We start from the raw sequence: 25,255 nt of genomic DNA, 5'->3' as shown, positions 1-25,255 counted from the left end.
TGTGGTCCGCTTCAGATTGTGCTGTCATTGGCGATCTTCCGATTGTGCTCCAGGCTGCTCAGATTTTTATCGCCTCTCTTTGTACTGGCCCTAAACAGTGTTAATTGTTTACACAGCTAGGGCTGTTGGTGGAGGGTGGAGCTCAGGCTCCCCTTTGGCCTTCTTAATACCTAGGAAGGAAACTCTCATTCTCCCTGGGCAGAGGAAAGGAGCCTTACCAGTATGATGTGGAAGTTCCCACCCTTGTTAGGCCTCTTATGACCTCTGTTCTCTCTTAATTGACTTCTCCTGGAACTTGTGGATGCTAGGTTCTTTATTTCTATGTTTGGGTTATAGTAAAGAAGAATAAAACCCAGTAGCTCTGCCCCCTAGCCCCCATGGGGTTTTCCCAGATTGCACACCCCTAGTTGGTTGGCTGTCCTGGGCCTCTGTCCACAGATATTTGAAGTGTTTATCTAATCATTCTTTATCAACAAAACATTAGGATTCAGATATGGGGTAAGAACCTTGAATGATCAGAGAAGTAATGGAGAAGCCACAAGTGACCTCCTCTCTTCTCTTCCATTCCTCAGTCCAAAAAGCTGAGATCCTCTCTCAGTCCTACCTTACTACTTCTTAATAGATCCATATCTATCACCATGCACAAAATTCAAGTCCAAATGGATCAAAGACCTCAACATACAGCCAGCCACACTGAATCTCATAGAAGAGAAAGTAGGAAGTACAGTTGAACACAGGAGACCACTTCCTAAATATAACCCCAGCAGCACAGACACTAAGAGAAACAATAAATGGGGCCTCCTGAAACTGAAAAGCTTCTGTAAAGCAAAGGACACTGTCAACAAGACAAAGCGACAGCCTACAGAATAGGAAAAGAGTTTCACCAACCCCACGTCAGACAGAGGTCTGATCTCCAAAATATACAAAGAACTCAAGAGATTAGTCATCAAAAGAACAAATAATCCTACATTACTACTTCCTATTTCCTGTCTGTCCTCAGTCCTTCAAGACCTCTATGTTTAATTTTGGTCAGTTAATGGCTAGTTCCACCTCTGACTAAAAGCAAACTTTGTCAGAATGCGATCAAAATGTCATGGAATAGACATTTGTTTTTTTTTTTTTAATAAACTTCTAGTTACACTTCATAGGAAGAATGGGGGAAAGTTTAGATCTTTTTCATTGTCTTAGAAACAGAAGTATTTTTAGACATTTTTAACAGTTCCTATGCCTCATAATTCTTTCTTATCCAGTAAAACTTTGTACTATGTGGTATTGGGTATATCAGTATAAGATACTGAAAAGTATTTTTTAGAATAAAACAGGTGAGCAGGCAGTGGGTTGTTTGCCTGTGCTAGTGACTTTGCTGTCTTCTCTGCCTAGGTAGGAGCAAACACTATGGATAACCCCTTGTTGAAGTACAGTGCAAAGGATTACTTCTTCAAGGCAGCGCTCTGTCATTTTATAGTGGATGAGCTGAATGCCAAGGTGAGAACATGCTCCTTTCTGATGACTTACCTTACTTACTTTTGAGAAGACATGCTTTGTCGTTCTTGATGTTTCTTCACACAGGTCTTAAGAGCTGTGGTGATGGCTCAGCTGATAAAGGATTTAACTCACAAACCTGCTGACTCGCATTCAAATGCCCAGCACCCATGTAAAAGTCAGGTGCAGTGGGCTCACATCTGTAATTCCAGCACTGAGGAGCAGGGCAGAGATAAGCTGGTCCCTGAGCCATATGATGAACCTTCGGGTTCAGAGAGATGCTGCGTTCAAAAATAAGGTGGAGGATGACAGAGAGAGAGATCCTTGATATTGACCCCCTTACCTCCACATGTACACACTTATGTGCAGATGCACACAGCCACATGAATACATACTTATCCTGCCCCAACATATACAAGTAAAAATAATAGTTCTTCTGTGATGTGTGAGTTTGAATCTTTTGACATCTGCAGTGCTGTCCCCTTCACGTTTCCATTAGTGGTTGCTTAAGTAGAATGGGGAACTAAGAGAAGACAGTAAAATCAATGTCCTCTGTCCTTTTTACATTTGCTTGCTATTTACTTATTTTTGTGGGGAAGGGATAGCTTGTGGCTATGTCACAGCACACATGTGGAAGTTAGAGAACTCCTTTTAGGAGTTAGTCTTCTTCTACCATATAGGACCCATGGATCAAACTCAAGTCAGACATGGTGGCAAATTGCTTTTACCTGCTAAACTACCTCATTGCCCCTACTAGCTTTTTTGTTGTTGAGACAGGGTGTCTCTGTGTATCCCTGGCTGTCCTGAAACTTACCGTGTAGACCAGGATAACCTTGAACTCAAAGAGATCCACCTGCCTCTGCTTCCCAAATGCTGGGATTAAAGGTATAGATCACCACACCTAGCTTCTAAATACTCTTAAAAAGTGTGCAGACAACCTCAGAAGTGGAATTAAAATAAAGGTCGGAGAAAAGTGCAAAGCAAGGGGACAACTAGAAAGCAGGATTGGGCTTGAGCAGCCTTGGCACTGCCATCTAGCGCTCAAAGAGCCGCAAAGAAAAACCGTGCCAGGGTCATTCCTGCCCTATGGGTATTTGGCATTTGGAGGATGTGAAGGAAGGTTTCAGTTTAGCAGACAAGTATAGATCCTGGCAAGTGAATTAGATTTTATTCAGTTTTCTTCTGTCCAGTAGCCCAACTGAAATCTAAAAATTTTTAGAAATTTTATTCTCAATTGAAATTAAATAGCTAACATAAATAGGTTTCCTGTTATGATGTGTTTAACATATTTCTTCAACAATTAAATGGGATTGAAATAGTTTTTTTTTGGATTAACAGGGCATTGACAACTTTCTTAGTTCATTAAGTTTTATATTGACCAGTTGTTTTCCTTCCTCAGCTTGCTCTTGAGAAATACGAGGAAATGTTTCCAGCATTTACTGACTCCAGAGAATGTAAATTATTGAAAGTACGTACTAAAGCAACTTTGAAGACAAAAGCCTTTACTGTTGGGTGATGGCACCAAAGTGGGGCAGCTGATGGGTGGAGTTTTCATCAGTAACTCTTCTGGGGGTGTACTGGTTACTGGACTTATTGCTGTAATGAAGTAATAGAGGAAGTCTGTTTTGGCTACAGTTTGATAGGCAGTCCATCCTGGCACCAGGGGCATGAGATGTTTGGTCACACTGTGTCTTCAATGAATAAATAAGCAGAGAGAAATGAATGCTGGTGCCTCACTTGCTCTTCCCTTTTAGTCAGTCCAGGACTCAAGAGATGGTGGGTCTTCCTTCTTTAGTTCTTCCTTCTTTACTTAAACCTTTCCTGAAACACCCAAAGATGTGTTTAAATAGTGACAAAGTTGACAATGAAGACAAGCCATTACTTGAGCACCTCAGACTTGGCTCTTTCATTGTAGATATCCTATGTCAAGAAGGTTTAGTATTTAACACTGTTCCAAAGTAGGCAGACTTAAAACGAAGTACAAAGCTAGATCCTCTTCTAATACTTATATCTGGATATATCCTGTTTTGTGAGATACTAGGAACATCAGTTCATGAGATACCAAAGTGGATTGTGTCTAAAGTATTCCTTCAGAAACAGGACTTTCTAGCTTAAAGTATTTTCTTGTTTTTTTTTTTTTTAACATCACCAGAAACTTCTAGAAGCCCATGAAGAACAGAACAGTGAAGCTTACACTGAAGCAGTAAGTTATACCTTAGGGAATATTGCATTGTTAAAGGTTTATAGTATAAAAATTCATTTTTCTTTACCTTGTGTAAATTTTGAACATTTATTTGAATGTGGCTCAGTTGCTTGTATTTTTTTATTTTTTTTGGTTTTTCGAAACAGGGTTTCCCTGTGGCTTTGGAGCCTGTCCTGGCACTAGCTCTGAAGACCAGGCTGGTCTCGAACTCACAGAGATCTGCCTGCCTCTGCCTCCCGAGTGCTGGGATTAAAGGCGTGCGCCACCATCGCCCGGCATAGTTGCTTGTATTTTCTAAAGATGTTTTGTTTGTCCACAAAGCTTGATCCTCTAGGGTTGGTGAGATCACTCTGTGCTTTAGAAGAACATTTGTTTCTCTTTAAAGGACCAGAGTTGGATTCCCAGCCTGCCACAGCTCATAATCATCTGTGACGCCAATTCAGGGGATCCAGTGCCCTCTTCTGACCTCCATGGGCACCTGACACATATATTGTTGTGAGAGTTGTCACACGGAGTTTTAGTGCTGAAAACTGACAGTGTAAAGGAGGGCTTATAGTTAAGACTGAAGTAAAAAACTGGGCATTTGGTGTACTGTGGTGTATTTGTGTTATAGGTTACTTTCTTTGTACTTGTGGGTTTTTTTTTTTCTATTTTTTGTTTATCTTTTGCAATCCTGTGTTCAAAGTCAAGCAGATTTCTCAGCAGCCTGGAATGGTTCAGCTCCAGTCCTAATGTGACAGTGAAAAGGGATGTCATAACTTTCACCTGGAATGATTCAGCTCCAGTCCTAATGTGACAGTAAAAAGGGATATCATAACTTTCACCCTCAAAGCACTCTCACCAGTGGTGCTGTCTTTCTTTGCATGTGCTGAAATCCATCAAGGGAATTCTGCCCCCATCCCCTAACTATTTGATTATATTTTTTTTCATGGTCAGTAAATAATAGTTTTCTTCCACATTTCTAACTCTTATGCCATGTCCACTGTCCTCTGTATAAAGAATTTACCTTTGCATTTATAATAGCTTTTCTGAATTGCCATGCACATGTTCACATACAAGGAAAAATTAAATGCACAGGCTTATGGAATAAGGAAAACAGTTTTGGGGGAGTGTTTTTGTTTATTTGTGTTTGTTTAATTTTTTTTTTTTTTTTTTGAGACTTGGTTTCTCTGTGCAGTGGTCCTGGCTGTCCTGGAACCCACTCTGTAGACCAGGCTGGCCTCACACTCACAAAGATCCACCTGCCTCTGCCTCCCCAGTGCTGGTATTAAAGGCGTGCGCCGCCACCACCTGGCTATGAAAACTGTTTTTACTGAGGAAAGTTATAAATTAGAATGAATAATTTCTAATCAAAGTCAGTGAGTTATTACAGTAACATCTTCAGACAGCTTAGGTCACTGTCATATTGTGTTTTCAATATATTTCAGGGTATAATTCCTGTTCTTCGTTCCTTAACCCAGGTGAAGGAGTTTGACTCAATATCACGCTTGGATCAGTGGCTGACCACCATGTTGCTTCGTATCAAGAAGTCCATCCAAGGGGATGGAGAAGGAGATGGAGACCTCAAGTGAAGTGCTGACCTCTTTGTGGCATGCAGCCCATTCCTTTTTAGTTTTGTCTTCAGGCAAAGCGATCTTTCTGGGATGCCCATTTAATGACTTAACTTTGTTGTAAATAAGCCACACAATTTATGTCATAGTTTCAGCTCGCCATGTCTGTGTTACTGTGAGAGTGGGAAGCTTCTATTCAGTTTGTGGTTATGACAGCCAAAGTATATAATGCTTATCAGAGTCCTCATAGTTTTCTGAGAAGTACTGCCGAATCTTATTCCTGTTTCTCTGATATTTTCAGGGCCCATGGTCAATGTTGCCATGTGTTTTTCCTTTTTTCCTAAACTCTGGTACTCAACCCAGTTTTATAGATGCTTTGCAAAGACATTGTGCATTGGTATCTGGATGGACCCTTTATACAAGTGGTTTAGTTTAGGATGGTTATTAGGAATAAGTTTTTAATTCAGATAGAAACTGTCTGGCTTTCTTTTATAGTTATTTTGATGGTGCTAGTGATGAATTCATTTCCTTTTTATTTTGCCCCATATGCTCACATGTACATGGCAGGCACTGAGAACAGCTGGGATCTGTTGGCATCACTTGCATTATAAGGGGAAGGAACTTGCTGGCAGGTTCTGTGGTCCTATTATATAGATGAGTGTCAAGGTGGATTTCATTGATATATATTTTTTTAACATAAACAATCTATGAAAAATGAATTTTTTTCCCTTACCAAGAGTTTCCACTTTTAGTCATAATGGAAATCTCTTCATATTTTCACAAAAATGTTATAACTGGTATTTCCTTTGTTCTCACACTTATATATTCCTCACATTGTCTTCTGGGCCATGGTCATGCCAAGCTGGAGCAGAGCTGGACAGAAGATTCCAGCTGAAGCTTGAGAATGTGTGGTTAGTGTCCATATGTTGGGCATGGTAGTTAAGTGGTGGTCAGTGTGGCATGTGTTTGTTATCTCTGGTTGGATAAGAACCTTACCTATGTCTGATGGTCCCTGGTTTATTCTTAACTGAAGTGACTTCACGTGTATGTATGAGTTCTCTTGTCCCATTTGATTTATATAAGATGTATGCTCTGTTATTTCAGAGTTTGACTCTCCATGCTACTTTATATGCTGATACAGTACTGTAGACATGGTCTTGCTTCCTGAGTCGCCTGTGCATTTGTATGCTGAGATGATCTGTGCTTAAAGAGCATGTGTTACTAGAAACACTTCATAGTCCTAATATACTGCTGTCATGTGACAGACAGGTATGAAATGGCACCGGAATGGTGTTTTCATCTTTGGATGGCCCTGGAGTAGGGTTGGCGGCACGAACTGTGCAGTAGAGTGGCTATGCCAGGACCAGGCTTAAAGGAGGAGAGTTTGAGGACTGTTGAGAAATTCAGATCTTTCAGAAGTGAATGTAGCAGGATGAGATTAGAGACATGGTTTCTGCTCTTCCAGGGGGCCCAAGTTTGAGCCCCAGCACCCTTGTTGAGTGGCTCAAAATCACCTGTAACTCCAGTGCCCCCGGGAGTTCTAAGTACCCTCTTCTGCCTCAATAAGCACATGCATACAGATAAACATATACATGAAATGAATATATACATACATGTAGGCAAAACACTCATATATAAAATAATAAATCAATTTTAAAAAATATTTTTAAAGAAAATATTAGCAGGCGATGAAGTTGAGATTGGTCCCATGGGGACAGGTGGTAGGTGTCTGTCAGACACTGTGAAGACTCTCTAGCCCTGACCCGGTGTTAAAAGGGTGTGTGTGCAGGGAACTCTGAGGCCTCCGCATGTCTGGAGAAGAGGGAATGTGCCCTAGAATCTGATGAGGATTCCTTTTCCCTTCAATGGTTTTTGGAGTTTATTTTCTTTTCTCCCCCTGCACACCAAGTCAGGGTTTCTCTGTGTAGCTTTGGAGCCTGTCCTGAACTTGCTCTGTAGACCAGGCTGCCTCCAACTCACAGAGATCTGCCTGTCTCTACCTCCTGCATGCTGGGATTAAAGGCGTGCGCCACTACCACCTGGCACATTTTGCGGGGAGGGGGTGTTTCTGAATGATAGCTGGCTGTACCAAAGGTAAAATTTGTACTTGAGCCTAGTATATCCTTCTTGACTCCATTAGAATCACTTATGCAAAGACAAACAGAAAAGTTAGTTATTGGGCTAGAGAGATACCTCATCTACTGTTCCAGAGAACCCGTGTTTAAGTCCCAGCAACCATATGAGGGACTCAGCTATCTGTACCTCCAGTCCTAAGGAATCCACCATCCTCTTTCCGCCTCCACAGGTACCAGGCACGCATGTAGTACACAGACTTACATGTAGACAAAATGCATACACTTAAAAATAAGTTTTTTAAAACGCTGGTTTATAGAAAAGTGGGTTATTGCTTTATTCACAACCAGCTACAGGCAGCTGTGGAAAAGAGATGTGTAAATGGCTGTAAATCAGTTCCAGTGGGAGATCATTTGAGCACTGGCCAGTCTCTGTACTCTGCCTCACTTCTTCAGTCTTCTGGTGTGATGATTGAAAAGCCCACATGGTATCTTGTAAGACACTTTGGTTTACCTTTCACCATGATTCCCTAACATACCTATCTAGAGAAGTGTTGGGTTTTTAAAGTAGTGTTTGTTTTCTTTCAGTTATTTGTTTTTCCTGAAGTTAAATAAGTGCTTGAGCAAGCATCATAGACACTTGTAATCCTATAGTATTTAAGAGGATAGTTTGGAGGATTGCTTTGAATTTGAGGCCAGCCTAGTTTACCCAGTGAATTTCAGGCCAGCCTAGGTTACAATGTGAATCCTTATCTCAAAAAACAAACCAAAACAAACAAAAAAGGAAAGGCTGAGATCAGTCAGTGCTTGGGTTTTTTTTGTCCCAGCACTTGGGAGGCCAAGGAAGAAGAGCATAATTTCCAGAATAGACTAGAATAAACTTTGTAGCAAGACCACCTAAGAACAGACCTGACAGAAAGTAAAAGAATGAGGAAAAAAATCTAGACAGAAGTATGCAAGCTTACTTTCTCCAAATGTCTCAAGATGCCTAGGTGTGGGCTTCCCAGGTCTCTAGATTATTATGAACAAAACACAATGATCCTTTGTTAGAGTTCTCATACTTGAGAGCATCTGGGGATAGTTCATAGTTGTGTCAGTTGAAAAGCTTTGCTTTTGTGGCAACATTTTTATAGCTTGTGTGAATTCCTTTTTTATTTAATGACATAAAACAGTATTTTTGCACAGTTGTAACCATGTGTGGTGATGTCACTATAACCAAAGTATATGCACCAACCCTTGTGCATTTATTGTTCCCTCTGATGTTGTGCATTTAAAATGTCTAAATACAAACCTCTGTGACTGTGGAGGATCTGGCAGCACAGCATGCCCGTGACCTGCCTGCTGCAGTGTGAACTCTGACCAGTAGCAGGCCCTCTGATGTCCTGAGTTGCTCTCAGGCAAGGGAGTACATTATAAAAACTAACCATGTAACAATAAGTCTACCTTAGCTGAAAGGATGTTTTATGTGAACTTGTACAGTAAATAAAGTGGAAATTAGCAATAATGGTTTGACTAGTCTTTGCTACCAGAACTAGTTGAAGTTGTTCCGATCAAGTTTACAGTACTGACATTACTGATGCTAGGCTTTTTGTGCCATGCTCACCCAATGGTTCTGCTGGCTGAGGTTTAGAAAAAAACCCTGGTATCCTCTCTTGCTGCGAGTCAGGTGCCAGCGGCTGCCAAGCTCATCTCTTCCCTTCCTTGCATCCTTTGAGTTTCACTGTCACTTGCAAGGCAAACAGAAAAGGGGCTGCAGGGAACTGTTGAGTTCTGGGAGGGACCTGGCAGCCCAATGTTCCCCTTCCCTGATTCATCTTATAGGCAGGTATCTCCACAGGAACTATTGTTGCCCTTGGAGGTGGGAAGTACAGCCCCTTGCCAGTGAGTTACAGAACTTGGCCAGAGCTAAAGCAGATTCACAACTTAAAATAAATGTGCAGTAGGCTATCAGAAATTGTTGGGTCACTGCATGTCTGCTGACCCCAGTGTCTCTCCTCAGTTGGTTTCCTTACCATGAAGAAGTCGGACCCTGGCTTCATTAGCTTGTACAAATGGCCAGAGTGAACAGTTACAATGGTCTGACATTAAGCAAGTTAAAGTTGTGACTGGACCCAAGGTGTGGTGATTAAGAAGACTGGTTCCTCTTCCAGTGGACCCCGGCTGAATTCCTAGCATCACATGGTGGCTCACAACTGTCTGTAACTCCCATTCCAGGGTATCTGATGCCTCCTTGGGCACCGGGCACACATGTAGTACACAGACATACAAATGTGCAGGCAAAATACCCATATATATAAAATCTTTTGAAAGTTAAATTTAATCTACAATCTCCCTTAGTTACCAACAGCAAAAACCCAAAGGTTCTCACTACTTCCTGACCTACTTTTTAAACTACTACAGAAAACTTTGGTAAAACCAAAGGCTGTGGAGCCCTCTGTAGTTTGGACTATGTTGAAACACAAAAGGTGCCGAGGGCCATGTCATAAGAACAGCAGATGGTAATTAATAATCAAGGTGTCAGCCAGCAGGGAAAAAAAACCTCTGACGGGAAAACCTTGCTAGGCAAGGCCACAAGGCTACAGACTCCAGAGTATCTTCTGCTTCCATCTGTGACCTCACATGTACTGCTGCACATCTCCCTGTATGGAGTATGTTCACTGTTGACAGAGGTTTCTGTCCCACGGCCTTTCAGTCCCAAAGAAACACACAGGCCTACATTAATTATAAACTGGTTAGCCTATTAGCTCAGGCTTTTTATTAACTAATTCTTACATCTTACATTAATCCATAGTCTTGTCTGTCTTAGCCACATGGCTTGGTACCTTTCATCAGCGAGGCATTCTCATCTTGCTTCCTTTCTGGGTGACGACTGCAGACTGACTCCTCTTCCCAGAATTCTCCTGTTCTGGTCGCCCCATCTATACTTCTTCCCTGGCTACTAGCCAATCAGCACTTTATTAAAATACAAGTAACAAATCTTTACAGGGTACAAGATTATTGTGCCACAGCAGTTCATCTCATGAATACATCCTAACTAGTGGGCATTTTTATCTGTGGATTGTCAAGAAGATGACCCCTCCTTAAGTTGTATTGTAATGTTAGCTTACACAGAGTTCTGATGAATAATAATACAAAGAAATGCTATGCAGTCAAGGCTTAATTTCCTCCTAGGAGCTGCTTTAGATCACAGTTCAGGTTGACAATTAGGAAAATAGCTGAAATTCCCCAGCTGCCAAAGCAACCTAATTGCCGAATGCAGTTTCTTTGCTAGGTCTGGCTGATACCCTAGGATAATCATTAACTCTCTGCACAAATTCCTAACCTCGGTTTTATAATGCCGGTATGTATCCTAAAGACTCAAAGTTCAGCCAGCTAACTTCTTTATGTGTAAAAATGTTGGGTCCTGGAATTGCATAAGTGACAGGAACAAAAACAAACAAACAAACAAAAAAGCTGAGTTTTTGTTCAGAAACACTGCAGGGAAAGATATTTTAACTGGTTGGGGCTACAGAAAATAATTTGATTTTCTAGCCTCAAGAGAGACAAGTTTCTTTTTATGGTCTTGAGTTACATGCAGGACAGAAAGTGATTTCGAGATTTAAAATGCTATTAGTGTCGCTATGCCTTAGGTAGTGCTGACTGAGCTGTTTGTAAAAGATTTATGGAACCTGAGGCCATACTAAACAATTTAGGACACCTCTCTCTCTAAACTTGACACTCTTGAGTCCGAGAAAGCCCAGCATTTATGACTTCTGATCACAGATGTTAGTTCAGAATATTTATACACTCAGAAGGATAGGTTATAGTACACAATTCCTTTATTAGACTCCTCAGTAGTTTAGGTTTCTACACTCCTTATAAGAGTACCTCTCTAGATAGATAACAAAATGATTCATTCTTTACTGCCATAATTGGCAGCCTGCCAATGAAAGAGTTGGCTCAGAAAAAAAATGTTCCTTCCTCACTCTGTGACAAGTTATTTAGAAATACTGCTTGTGAGTTATCAGGATGACTCTGTTTTTAATCAATTAAGAATTGGAATGTGATTTCTGTGTGTGACTCCTATATAGCCTGAAAGATTTTATTGGGTATATAAGCTGTGAAGAACAAAAGAAGAACAACATGAGAGAATTAAGAAAGGAATCGTAAGTGTCTCAGATTTAAAAAGTTTCAGATTGGGCTTCGCTGTGAACTTTCCCTTTGAGCCCTGTGTGCAGTTTGGAAGCTGGTTCTTTCAGGCTGTGTTAAGAATGGTTGGAATATCACTAGGTCACCTCTTTGGCAGACCCTCCCGATGTTCCTGATGTTCCTGCTCCGAGAGTTTGTGCTGCCAGAACACAGCTGGAACCAGCCCAAGGCAGCCTTGCTTTCTCACAGATGAACTGCTAGGATTGGTAGAAAGACGCCACAAAGTGGTGTTAGCGCCAAGGTTTATGTCCTTAAGGATCACCTTCCTCTTTTGGGAAGAGACAAAAACCTACATAACCACGTGGTCACTCTGACTTGTGACTGCAAAGACTGGTAGAGTGCCTTTACATTCTATGCTCCCCAGCTCAACGCAGGCCACTGCTAAGCAGGGGCCGTTCTTCTGTCTGACACTGTGGAGGTCAATCATCTGTGGTGATTGTATAAATAAAAATCTACAGACCCTGATTTTAAGTTTTAATGTTCATGCTATTAAACAAATTAGACTAATTTCAGTTAAGAATCTTTTTTTTCTACAGACCATGTTAGAGTAATGTAAATAAATTTAGAAATGCAGAACCTTTACAAAGACATTTATTAACACATTAAATTTTATTTAGAACTTTGAAAGAAACAAATTCAAGACAGCTCTTCCAATAAGTAACAAAATAATCTATTGTTTAAATTCCTTCTCATCAAGATGACTTTATTCCATAACACAGTTTATCAGCTGGGCAGGTTTGCTCTTACCAGTTAAAACGATCATGTGCCAGTCACTAGTCTTTAGTTTTTTCTGTCTGTAAACACAACTAGGATAGCCAGGTCGTAACTGAATGTGAGATAATTCAGCCCTGAACCTTCAAGAGCAAGTCTGAAATAGTATAAGTGCCTGGAACACCTTTTGGTGGCTTTAACGGCTTTCTTGAAGGTGTTACCACAAAGTCAGCACTGTGGAAGGACCCTCAGTTTCTATTATAGCGCTCTGTCTTCATTCTGAACTTAAGGTATCTTCCTCTTAGAAACTAGAGTGTTCTCACAGCAAGCTTAATAAGTTAAAAACAGGAAACATCAACTAGAAAGCAGAATAATTCTCCCATTAAGGCGCTCTTAAAATTAATGCTTACGGGTCACACATGGCGAATGCCCACATACCCAAGGCCCTGTGTTCATACATCAGGAATAGCAAATGCCACAGAATGCATTTTTCATAGTGAAGTTTGCTGAGCAATAATTCAGCATGAGAAAGCCAAAGGAACATTGGAGACATTTCTGGTTCTTTATCCACTGGTTAAGGCATAGGAATTGAGCCGGGCAGTGGTGGCGCACGCCTTTAATCCCAGCACTCGGGAGGCAGAGGCAGGCGGATCTCTGGTCTACAGAGCTAGTTCCAGGACAGGCACCAAAAACTACAGAGAAACCCTGTCTCGAAAAAATCCAAAAAAAAAAAAAAAAAAAAAAAANAAAAAAAAAAAAAAAAAAAAAAAAAAAAAAAAGGCATAGGAATTGAGCATGCCAAGGCTTCTGGTACCCTCTAAATCAGTGGTTCTCAACCGTCCTAATTCTGCGACCCTTTAATACAGTTCTTCATGTTGTGGTTACCTCCAACCCTAAAATTCCTTGTGTTGCTACTTTAATAGCTGTAATTATGCTGCTGTTCTGAACTGTACTGTTAATATGCTATAGAAACCCATGGCAGGGTCACTACCCACAGGTTGAGAACCACTCCTCTAGCTCCTTGTGCTCCTAAAGAGGTGGCTTTGTAGCAGTTACTAGTCTGTGTCACCTTCCACTGTGGGGACTCTGGACGTTCTAGAAAAGCCTGGCAGAAGTCCTTGAGATTTGCCGGGCTCACTCAGCAGGCTGGTTGTGAAAATGCGACTAGTCAAGTGTTCTGACACCTCCTCTTCATTTCTCACACCTCTGCCAACGAGACGACTATTTTGTGAGATTCTTTGGTAGGACAGCTTTGACTTAATCTGATTTAGGGAATGAAATTAACAGCCACATCTCATCCCAGGTTGAATTTTATGACCAACTCCCTACCTGCACACATGCTAAGGTACTACACGGAAACGTTCAGTGTGTCATTCCTCTTCGCGTGTACAAATAGAGGATTAGGGAGGAACAAATGCAACCTTCAGTTCCATCTTAGGATCCCCAGAACAAATCCCATTTTCTTTTATCTCAGTAAGGAAGAAATAGCTAACTTTGTAGAAAAATGCCCTAAGAGGATCAGAGTTAAGTAAACACACATGGAAGTATAAGGCAGGGCGAGACCAGGAGACCACGAACAGCACCTTCCCAAGCTGGGTCAGTGCTGTGTACTCTGATAAAGACAAGCAGTGGTTTAGACATCAAGGGAATCAAGCATTAGTGTGACTGACAGGTACAGCTACACCAGGGTTAAGGGATCGGTGCTAAGTGCCGTATTTGTTGATGAAATGTAGCTAAGATCATGCAGATCAGAATGTTTCTGGAAAAGCTTTAAGTGTGGTACATGCGTGCAAGGTCGTGGAAGTTTGGGGAAATGTTCAAGGCCAGTCTTGCCTATATCTCTGGATAGACAACTTTTTTTTCTCAGCCCCTGGCGTCACCTGGAATGCGGCAATTACAGACTGTTCAGCACACAACTTCAGGCTCTCACTCCATGTTGGTCAAGGTGGGAAGGTGTGCAGGTATTGAGCCTGTCTGTGACGTCAGCTCACCAAGCTCACTGATGGTAGTGGTGAGAAGAGCATCCTGAGACACCACTGTTTTGCAAGCAGTGTCTGTGGAATTATTCTCCTGCACGGCAGGCACACTGCCTTGAACTTCCAATATGTTGTTAAAATGGCTATTTTCACCAAAAGATAATAATCTACCTGAAAGTTTGGGTGATACACATTCATCATCGGGTTGTTCTGTCGTATGTCCTTCGTCATTCTTAGGTGAGCCATCTACAATGACAAGGAAAGACTTCCACGGCGTATTCTTATCATGTATCTACAAATAAAACAAAAGTCACTTTATGTGTTTCTAAGTCTCCCAACTTACAGATACTTATTAGTAGTACATGCATCTTCTAAAACAACATTTTCTCTTCAGGGCCTGGCACCATGGCACACACCCATTAAAAAAAAAATAATCCTAGCATATGGGAGTCAGAGACTGGAGGGTCATGCTGGGTCCGAGGTCAGCCTGGACTACAGAGCTAGACTATCTCTCAATCAAAAAGTAAATATTTAAAAAAAATGATTTTTAATTACAAAAAAGAGCAAGCACTCCCTGGCTTTTAAATATGCTTTCTAGTGGATCACCCTGGCACTAATTACTAAATTAGTACAGCAGCCTCTGCAAGGAAGTATTTGGCATAGACTTTGCAGTAGGGGGCCTTAGCCTTCCACCTTATTCCCTGGATGTCACTGCAAGACATTCAGGAGAGAGAGAACCTTTGACTCTCTGGATGGGAAGAATGACAGGTATTCAGGGCTAGCAACCTAGACCAGAAGGGCTTTGTTTTTAAACAGCCTACCCATCACTTACCGAGGTGTGTCTCCGGAGAGTGGACTTGTCAGTAAATGTTCGCCCACACGCATTGCACATGAACGGTTTCTCTCCCGTGTGGATGCGATGGTGGCGCTGGAGGGCATTTACCTGGGTGAACTGCTTCCCACACTGGTCACAACAATAAGGCCGCTCTCCTGAACACAGAGAGAAGGAAACTACTCAGTCAGTTCTCAGTCCACTTTATTTAACGCTGGATACACATCTGCATAGCCTGAGCACTCCCCAAAGGGAAAGCTACACCACAACGACTCAAGGAAGCGGCACCTAGTAGAGATGCCAATCAACTAGACTGTAATACCCAAGAACTTACAACTGTACCAAGAATAGGTCAGTTCTGTGCAGGCAGCTGACACTGTGTGAAATACAAACCAGTAGCCATAGTAATACACTGTCCTAATAACAAATAGCATGTTGTGTGCACGTGTGCACAGTAACATCCATTCTTTCTCCCTGTTTATATCGGAAAGACTTGCATCCATTCAAGCATAACGCTCAAGCTGTCATACCACAGGAAGCTGTGTGCCCTCTCAATAAGCACCCCATGCTGCACACAGACTGTCCCCCATTTGCATACTAAAGTGTTCTCGATTTTCACTTTATCAGAACCAGAAACTGGGCCTGTACAGTGGCTCAGTAAGTAAAAGTACCTGCCAGCAAACTGGAAGATCTGAGTTCAATCTCCAGGACCTTGATGAGAGGCAAGAACCAACTCCCACAGTTGTCCTCTGACCTCCACGTGTGTCAAGGCACTTAGTCACCCACACACATACATGCACAAAATAAACTTAATTAAAACAACAACAAGACAAACAAAAACTATAAACTCAAAAGCATAAAAGCCATGTGGGAAGCCAGGCCAGTAACCCAACACTTGTGCGGTAGAGAGAGGATGATCAGGAATTGAATGTCATGGGCTACAGAGCAAGTTCAAGGGCTGTATGAAAATCTGTCTCAAAAATGAAAACATAAAAATAGGGGTCCGCAAATTAATATAGTGGCACAGTACTCATATAGCATGTACAAGGCTATATGGCCAATCAAAAGCCCAGGAGGGAGTGAAAAGTTTAAAAATACTACCATATATAATTATACTTTAACTTAAAAATCACTTTAAAAATGTGATTATAGCCAGGTGGTGGTGGCACACACTTTAATCCCAGGCAAATGCAGGCGAATCTCTGTGAGTTCAAGGCCAGCCTGGTCTCTAAGAGCTAGTTCCAGGACAACTAGGGCTGTTACACAGAGAAACTGTCTCAACAAATAAACAAATAAATAAAGTCACTCTAACAGAGTTTGACCATTTTCTCCTAAAGCTTCAATTCGGAATGAATTTGAAATGTGCCTCACAGTGTTGTGTTCTTAATTCTCAGGCTGCTCACTATTTGAAGGCTATGAAATCTTTACAAACTGGCTACTTCCTGGGTGGCTGAAGGAGGTTAGTAGAGCAGATCTTTAAGATTATACCAGCCTCTGGTTCCAGCTAGTCCTCTCTAGTCTATACAATATGAGGATCCCTAATTTCCTGATGCCTTGAACCTGGCCATGCGAGAAGGAAGCTGGGAAACTAGGAGCCACTATCAGCACCCCCCCTCCCCCTCGGGAAGTTAATATAGTCACAGCACACCAAACAACACTCTCCAAGTGGCTTTGTAATACATCTAAAACTTGTGAACTGTTTTCTTTGCCAGACTGAACTCTTCCCTGGCACTGTGCAGCCATACCTGTGTGGATTTTAGCATGCTGGTAAAGGGAATTCCGCTGGGCAAAGGTCCGCAAACACACTTCACATTTAAAGGGTTTAGATCCAGTGTGGATTCTATTATGGTGTTTCAAGTACTCCTTAGAAGCAAAACTCTTGCCACATGTCTCACACATGAAAGGCTTTTCACCTACATGAGAAGATGAGACAAAAGTAGACATAGTCATTAAGAACCCCTTCTGGTCTCCTCTCTACACCGTGGCACGCAGCACCAGACACTTCCTAATTAAACATCAAACACATTACTCTTGCTACTTGCTAAATGTGGTGACTATCCTGGGAAATCCAAGCAGCAATCCGCTGGACTAGAATCAATGATCACTGTCCGGACAGCTCAAAGTTAATAAATTTCGGTACTGAAAATAAGAAAATTTTTACAACTTTGGGGGTTTGTTGGATTATTTTCAATAGTGTTTCTGTAGCTCCTTATCAGAACAAACGTCCCTCACAATGGATTATCAAGCAGCTTCTAGGCTGGCACACCAGTCTACTTGACCAGACTGCAGGGCAATTTCAATGTTGTAAGTTCTCTGTTCATTCTTCCAACTCACTCATGGAGTCAACTGGTGTGCTCCTCATTTTACAAACATTAAAACACTGGCCTTCATAAAGTGTTAATACATTAATAGCCATATACAATGACCAACTCTAATGAAATCTGTGACATGCCGCTGACTCCTCCGCAGCTTCCAGTGGTGTTCTGCATTCCTGGAACACATGGTCCACACCTCCTCTGTCAGGGCGGCCAGTGTGAGTGCTTAGATATAGACAGTGCAAGCAAAGCAAGGCCTGGATGAGTGAGTACAGTACACGCTGATGGACTGGGTTCTGTGTCCCTGTTTACATCAAAATTTCAACCACAGGACTGCAATGCTGAGCTAGAATAAAGCCAACTTAAAATAGAGGTAATCTCCTCTCTAAATATGATTATTTATCATGTAAGTATTTGCTCCTGGTTTTGCAACAGTTGGCACTGACCATGTTTAAATGTTCATTGTTACAGTCAACATTCAAGCACAGATGTGCCCATAATTCAAGAGCCCTGCCTCTCAGACCAGGTCATGAGTAGGGGCATGGATTTCCAGCCCATTGGAACATTTCCTTGCAGTTGGTCCATCATGTTGTTCCCAATTGTTATTAAACACAGCAAGAAGAGAGCTGATCACACAGCTTTCTCAGATTTTGGATAATTTGTTTAGGACAGACTCCTAGAGATGAAGTTACAATAGGAACTGTTTCATACCTCTAGGTGTCTAAGACCTGTGTGCCCTATTTTAGCACCTACTGCCACAGACCATGCCACTTGTACAGCAGCACTGCAGGCAGCAGGTTGGTCTGCAGTCCTCTCTTACTAGATAGAAAATCTTCATATAACCTGTCCTGCCATGGTGGATGCCAACTTCTAATAAGCAACTGCAGCTTTCTTCTATAGCTAGGAAAGACAGTCAATCACAACAGCGTGGGTATTTACCTGTGTGGCACCTTTTATGATAAATCAGCATGTGGTTCTGAGTGAATCTTGCACCACATTCATCACAGATAAAAGGTCTTTCCCCTGTATGAATTCTGAAAGTACAACATTCAGATGATAACTCAGGGTATATTTCAAAGGTCACTTTGCAATACAATCTCCAATTTCCTCCGTATTGTGCAAAACCATTTCTTCCAAGAGAGCTGAGAAAACTGACTGATGGGACAATCAAGAGTTCACCATATGCTTGGTGGTGGTGGCCCATGCCTTACACCTTTAATCCCAGCACTAGGGAAGTAGATACAGGTGAATCTCTGATTTTGAGGCCAGCCTGGTCTATAGAGCAAGATCCAGGATGGCCAGGGCTATACAGAAAAACCCCACCTTGAAAAAAAAAAAATAGTTTACCATAATCCCAACACAAATGGAGTTTCCGTACAAGACCCTACGATGCTATCTCCACTTAGTTCCACATTCCAGAGTAGAGCCACTGAGCAGCTCCTACATCCCCCCTCTGCCTATTCATGCTGTGCAGCACTGGAGGCAGAAAGTGCCTTTGGATACTTTTCTATTAAAGGGTATCACTTAATATTTGAAGCTTCCTCATTTGGAATAAGCTTAGGAACTACTGCTGACAAAGTACCATCTGACCAAACATTTTGCCATCATTTCCTAACACATGACCAGTCTCGCCAGCCTAAAGAGAGAATCTGCTCTCAGATTGCTGAGAAGCACACAGGATTATTTCAGTTACAGACAGAGTGGTATGGCAATCGCCATGATCTGCTGAGTACACTCTATACAAGCACTTTGAACTCAGGCAAAGTGAACATTGACAGCCACCATGCTCCCTCCCCACAGTCTGTTGTAGGTTGGAAGGCAAAGGCAGAATACAGTAGAAAATTCAACTGCTCAGCAGGAATGAGAACATATATACTTACAACTATAACGAGACACATGCCTTTGATCCCAGCACTTGGGAGGCAGAGGCAGACCCATCACTGAAAATCTAAAGCAAGCACAGTCTACACAGTCAAGTTCAGACCAACAAGGACTACACAGTGAGAAAGTGTCTAAACCAGTGGTTCTCAACCTTCCTAATGCTGTGACCCTTTAATACAGTTCCTCATAGTGTGGTGACCCCCAACCACAAAATTATTTTCAATATTACTTCATTATTGTCATTTTGCTACTGTTACAAATTGTAAACATCTGATAGCAACCTCTATGAAAGGGTCATTGGACATATCCTCACAAAAGGGGTTACAACTCATGGGGCAAGAGCTGCTGGTCTAAAACAACAACAAAGAAAATCCTGTAAGGAAACAAATATGAGAACTCACTATCCACCTATAGTCTGAAAACAAATAGAAAGCATTGTTCAGAGGCTGGAGAGATGATGGCTCAGCAGGCAAGGGCACTTGCTGCTCCGGCAGAGGACCAGCATTCAGTTCCCAGCATCCACATGTAGCTCACAACCATTGGTTACTTCAGTTCCAGGGGATCTGACATTTGCCTTCTGACCTCTGAAGGCACCAGGCACTTACATGGTACACATACGTACACGCAGACCAAATGTCGTATACATGAAATAAAAATAAATACCTTTAAAAAAATGAAAAAATGTTGTCTGATTCTTAGCTCCCAATTCTCAGATCAGCCACTGAAAGACCGCTAGAGAAGTGTCTGCAGCTCTACACCTCATCTCACAGAACTTCAGTGGAACTGAGTGAAGACAAAGCCCAGCTCTTGTTCAAATACAGAGCATCTTGAGATCTCAGGCCACCTGGAGGCCAGGCACATAGCACCCAGTGTGCTGGATGGTTCTGCTGTACCCTGGCCTCTATGCTTGGAAGGGCCAAAGAACCATTTCCCAGACCTCCACGCCTCCAAAGAGGATTCAATGTTGCCTCAATTTCCCAAGTCCTAGATAGCACTAGTGGGGAAACCAAGACCCACAGACACAAACATGCTGGTCCACGCCCTACAGCCATCTCCAACCACCCCCTGCACGTTAGCACTCGGGAACCCTCTAGTACTTGGGAAATCACATCCCACATCCCTGCACACAGGACGGCCCTGCTATAGACAGCAATGTTCCCAGGCAGCCGCACCTCATGTGGGTCTTCAGCGCTGAGGGCTGTGAGAACTTGGCCTCACACTTGGTGCAGCCATAGGGCCTGTCGCCCGTGTGTGTGCGCTCGTGCATCCGCAGAGAAGTCTTGGAGCTCAAGCCCTTGCCGCACAGGTCGCAGCGGTGCCGCTCGCCTCCACCCTCGTGCACCTGCAGCACATGCCGTTTCACGTCCTTCTTACGCTTGAACTTCTTTGCACACAGCTCACATGGAAAGTGGCGCTCGCTGCTGTGCACGTGGCGCTGGTGGCTCTTCAGGTTGCAGCGGTTGGCAAAGGTCTGGCCACAGGTGTCACATCGGTACACGACTTCGGTGGCCATGCCGTGGTTGTGCCTGATATGTTTCAGGAAACTCTTCTCATACAGGAAGGCCTTCTCACAGACTGTGCACTGGAAGTTACTCCTCTTCTCCCCATCCTTCCCTTCTTCACCCTCCTTCTCCCCCTCCACTTTCTGCAGGCTTTCCTCCAGTTTCACACCAGCAGGGGAAGCCTCACTTTTGGAAGCTGGTTCCGTCCCCGTCCTTTCATGGGCTGCGCTTTGGTCCTGGGGACACCTGTCATTCTCTGCAGCTTCCTCCTCCGCAATTGTCTGTTGCTCTCGGAGCCTTCTTGTATATTTCTTTTTAGGGATATCCACAAACACTTTTCTTCCAGCTAGCCTCCCACTAAGTCTTCTGATTTTAGGGTAGGGAGGCCTAGCCACATCTTTCTTCTTGTCTAATTTCTCCTTGCACTTCCTGGATGGTATTTCTGGCAAGAGGCCATTATCAAAACTCTCTATTGGATAGTTAGAGGTATCAGCAAGGCCACTGGAGTGAGCATCCTCCCCTGATACGCTTGCTTGGGAGCTGGGGGTCACACTCACCTGGGGGCCACTGCTGGCCTCCACCTCCTGAGACTCAGGGAAACTCTGTGATTCCAGAAGGACTGACTGCAGCATCTGCTTCTTGAGCTGAAAGCATGTTTCAGTCAGGTCCAAACACTTTAGCTTTTCAGCCACTTCCAGCATCCGCTGCACCCGATCCTCTTCTACCTGCACCCTGGCCGTATAGACAAACTCCAGAAATGAAGCAAAGTCAACGACCTGAAGTTCATTTAAGCAGACATTAGTCCTGGTACCATCCACACTCTTCTCATTCAGGAACACCTCCTTAAAAAACTTGCTGGTGGCTGCCAGCACTGCTTTATGGGCCATGAAGTCTTCACAGACACCCTGATACTCTACTCTGACTGTGACGTCACAAAGATGGCCCAGAAGTCGGAGCTCGTGCATCTCATGCAGAAGGTTCAATGGTGAAGATTTGGATTCCAGCAAAACTGTGCCGCTTTCCATCTTTCTTTTAAAAACAGCTTTGAAAACAAAAACAAGAATAAGCTCATATATGAATCCCTGAAGAAAAGGGACTTGAAATTATCAGGGTTTAGATTAATTCTTGAGAAGATAAATGGTAACTAACAAACCCAACTTTTCTCATTGAGAGATTCAAATCACAGCTGTATGTGGTGGCATGATTTATAGCCCCAGGTACAATCCAGTATTTAGATGGATAAGACTCAGGAAGATAAGAAGTTCAAAACCAATCCCAGCTACACAGTAACTTTGAGGCCAGCCTAAACTATGTGAGAACGCATCTCAAAACAATGAAAGCAAACAAACAAAACGCATAGACAAGGCTAGAGAAGACAGCTCAGCAGCTAAGAGTACATACTGATCTTGTAGGGGACCCAAATTTAATTCTTAGTACCCACAGTGGGTGACTCACAGCTGCCTCTCATTCCAGTTCTAGGGGATCTAACCTCTCAGGTACCTGTAGTCACATGCACATACCTCAAACAAGATATACACACATTATTAAAAACAAATCTTTAAAAAAAAATCCACACATAGACACACAGAGTAAAATTATGCTCCACTTCTTGGCAGTTTTCTAAAGTTCCTGAATGGGTTTCATGAGATAATATTCATGAAAACAATACTGGCAAGACTTCCCCCCAGTGATAAACACAAATGATTGATTAGTTTGCCTTTAGTGAAACTCAGGGCAAAAATTTGCTTACCAAGGTCATTTCTAATCTACTAAAAGACATACGCCAAAGATACAGGAAAATCTGTGTCTAGTTCTTTGAACAAGAAATAGTCATTTGATAACCGCTGCCACCACTGAAAACTGTTGCATACTTCCTGGGAAAATAGTTCAAACACCTGTCCTCATTTGCAATGTCCTTAAATGCCTGGTAAACAGAGATACTCTCCTGAAATAATTCCGGTTCCCTGGCATTTCTAAACTGTGCTACCTTGAGCAGGCTAAAGTCTCTCCGAACCTCCACTTCCTCCTCTTCGAAGGCCCAGTTATCCCGAGGTTTTAAGGAACACAACACTGCAAACACTTCCAGCTGGCCTGACATCTGCTATCTTGTAGCGGACTTCCTACATACCTGAAAAGGTACTGAGGGAGCCTCATCTTACAGGTGACAAGCTAGGAAGAAAATCAGTTATTTGGCTGATGGGGTCTTGAAACTAAACCTCATAGCTTTCATGGTCTATGTTTAACTGAAGTTTCTCAAAACACCCCTCACCCCAGCCTCACCAAATGAAAGTTGTTTCCCCTGAAGTTGCCATATCCCCCAGGACTCCTTTTGACTCTAAAATGCTAACCCAGCTTCATGTCTTCTGCTCTGTGGACTCTTCACTGAGACCTCTGTCCCTGAATCTATCTTCCCTTTCTAGGTTCCATTTGGTTTCCAAGTCTCCTCCATCCAGAGCACTCCTGCTGATCTTCACCATTGCCTGTCCATCTCATTCAAGAGACCACTACCCATAGTACCCAGGCTCAAACACAGAAAAGACTCTCCTAGGGAGGTGACTGTAAAATCAGCACCTGTGGAAGGACTGAAGGGGCCTCCACAGGAAAACAGTAGCTACTTATCAAGGAAACTTAACTAAAAGAGACGTGCCTGAAGCAGTAGTGGTGAGCCAATGCTCTTCAGAGTTCCCGTGAGAAGTCCATGAATATGAAAAAAAAATTGTATGCTTATAGCCTATACACATATTTCTGATTGTATGAGAACTGATAGCTGCTTTAACCCTTTGCCCTGCATTCTCCCAGACAAGGGAACATTTTGAACAGTAAATCCCCTAGTTCGAGCTCAGGAAGATCTTCCTGAAATGCCATAAATCTCCAAGCTCAAACTCAGAGGACAGCACTCCCTAAATACTAAGACGCCGACACACCGTAAATCCCTGTATTCTCTGTCCTATGCATAACCTTTGACTATTAAAAAAAAAGCTTATATTTCTTTCTCGGGGAACCAAATAATTTTCTAGCTAGTTAGAAGTTGTCGTCCGTCCCCCTACCCCCGCCCCACTGCTCCATTATTTATTATTTTTTGAATAAAGTTGCTTCTAGTTAGTAGACTTCCGTGGTCTGCTCCCCGCTAATTGCGTGATTCCAGGACCCAACACCAGGTCCCAGCGTGGGGACAAAGGTATAGACCCCTCTCTACCTGATGCTCACATGGCTAGCCTGACTTCCTAACACCTCGTTCTTCCCCCTAAAGGGAAAGTCCTTCCAGCAGACCTGGCAGCGACTTCGCCATCAACCAGGGAGACCATGAGCAGATTTCCTCGTTTGCCTTCCAAATGGGGGGGGGGGGGGCAGCCACCAGTCATGTTGAGCGGCTATTTGTGGCCTGGTGACAGCTGTGTTCCACTGACACGCATTGGCTTTCTGCCGCCTCTGGGAAGGCCGAGCATCCTCACCAAGGTCGCTAAGTAGCCTTGGGGTCTGGACTTCCAGGCTAGGCCTCCAGGAGATGCTGCTCTCCGCAGCGTGCCCACTCTACAGGGATCCTGGCTCTCACGCAGGGTGTAAAGTCCTGGTGGCTATGGCCTCTCTGACTGCACCATCTCCGTCCCCACTGTGATCCCCCAGAGTCCCAGACGACCAAGGATCTTCCAAAGCTACGGGGAGAACGAACTCTTGCGGCCAAGGTCCAGCCCCTTGTCCCCGATTCCGGCCTCCAGAGCCCAAAGGGACCAGACTACTGCTCTCGGCCTGGGTCCCCACAGCCCGCCGTTCCAAAGGACAGCATGCGGAGGATAACTACTAAGTCAGACAGTCCGCAACACACTCACCTCGCAGCCGGACCCGTACCCCTGGAACAGTCTCGCAGGAACAGCAGCACTTGGGGACCACGGAATGGTTGCCACGAGCGCGCCCCGCCCCCTAGTGGGCTCCGCCCCCCGCAGGCGCTGCGCGCGCAAGTCCAGCTGCAGAGGCGGTTCCGGCCGTTGTGCTGTGCGCTGCGTGGTCCTACGTGATTTGGGGCAGGGCGACTGGCTGGTAGCTCCGGGTTGTGTACCTGCAGCAAGCCAAGGCCACGCCTGTGCAGAAGACAGCAATGGCGGGGGGGGGGGGGGGGGGGGGGGGGGGGGGGGGGGGGGGAATGTTAGTTGCCCAAGTTGGAAATACCTGGGGCTATGTAGCTGCGTTCTTGTCCTCAGCTGGTCGTTACTGCAGAGTAAAAGGGACAACTGGAGCAGGAAACCAACCAATCACAGAGCACCCTGACTGTGAACCCCAGTGCCAGTGAAAGAAACACACCCTGTATTTGAGGCCTGGGTCAGGAAAAAAACATCTTTATCCCTAGTGTCAAAGAAACACACTTTGTCCCTAGGATCAGTCCGTGAAAGAAATATGCCCTGGTCCTAAGATTAGAATCAAAAAGCTAAGAAGGACCAGTGAAAGAAATACAGTTTGGCCATGAAGGCAGAGCCATCTCTGCCCTTGACCAGCTAAACTGGCCAATCCCTGAGCAGGAAAAAACTAACCAATCCCCCTTATTCCTGGA

The 25,255-nt window shown here is 43.5% G+C and overlaps 2 protein-coding genes across 6 annotated transcripts in view; one reads left to right on the top strand and one right to left on the bottom strand.

The window, feature by feature from the left end:
- The window catches only part of Napb (NSF attachment protein beta), a 45,589-nt gene extending 33,653 nt beyond the window's left edge, over positions 1–11,936 (top strand). For all 3 annotated transcript variants that reach the window (XM_050159537.1, XM_050159539.1, XM_050159538.1), the window contains 4 exons: positions 1,381–1,485; positions 2,882–2,950; positions 3,635–3,685; positions 5,146–11,936. In XM_050159537.1, coding sequence (XP_050015494.1) covers positions 1,381–1,485; positions 2,882–2,950; positions 3,635–3,685; positions 5,146–5,256 — 336 coding nt within the window. In that variant the 3' untranslated portion in view covers positions 5,257–11,936. The remainder of the gene's footprint in view (positions 1–1,380; positions 1,486–2,881; positions 2,951–3,634; positions 3,686–5,145) is intronic.
- The window catches only part of Gzf1 (GDNF inducible zinc finger protein 1), a 39,564-nt gene extending 14,922 nt beyond the window's left edge, over positions 1–24,642 (bottom strand). The window contains exons 1-7 of one of the 3 annotated variants that reach the window (XM_050159536.1): positions 24,540–24,642; positions 20,383–21,754; positions 18,269–18,363; positions 16,760–16,927; positions 15,015–15,172; positions 14,354–14,474; positions 2,966–3,303 (exon numbers count right to left, since the gene is read on the bottom strand). In XM_050159536.1, coding sequence (XP_050015493.1) covers positions 3,293–3,303; positions 14,354–14,474; positions 15,015–15,172; positions 16,760–16,927; positions 18,269–18,363; positions 20,383–21,737 — 1,908 coding nt within the window. In that variant the 5' untranslated portion in view covers positions 21,738–21,754; positions 24,540–24,642 and the 3' untranslated portion in view covers positions 2,966–3,292. Of the gene's footprint in view, positions 1–2,965; positions 3,304–12,068; positions 14,475–15,014; positions 15,173–16,759; positions 16,928–18,268; positions 18,364–20,382; positions 21,755–24,539 lie in introns of those variants that run through there. The other 2 variants (XM_050159535.1, XM_050159534.1) reach the window with 2 other exon arrangements.
- Between the last annotated feature and the right edge of the window lie 613 nt (positions 24,643–25,255).

This window comes from Alexandromys fortis, unplaced genomic scaffold, assembly GCF_014885135.2.
Source record: "Alexandromys fortis isolate MF-2015 unplaced genomic scaffold, M_Fortis_MF-2015_v1.1 scaffold_115, whole genome shotgun sequence".
Lineage (NCBI taxonomy): Eukaryota > Metazoa > Chordata > Mammalia > Rodentia > Cricetidae > Alexandromys > Alexandromys fortis.
This window is presented reverse-complemented; position numbering and strand designations above follow the sequence as displayed.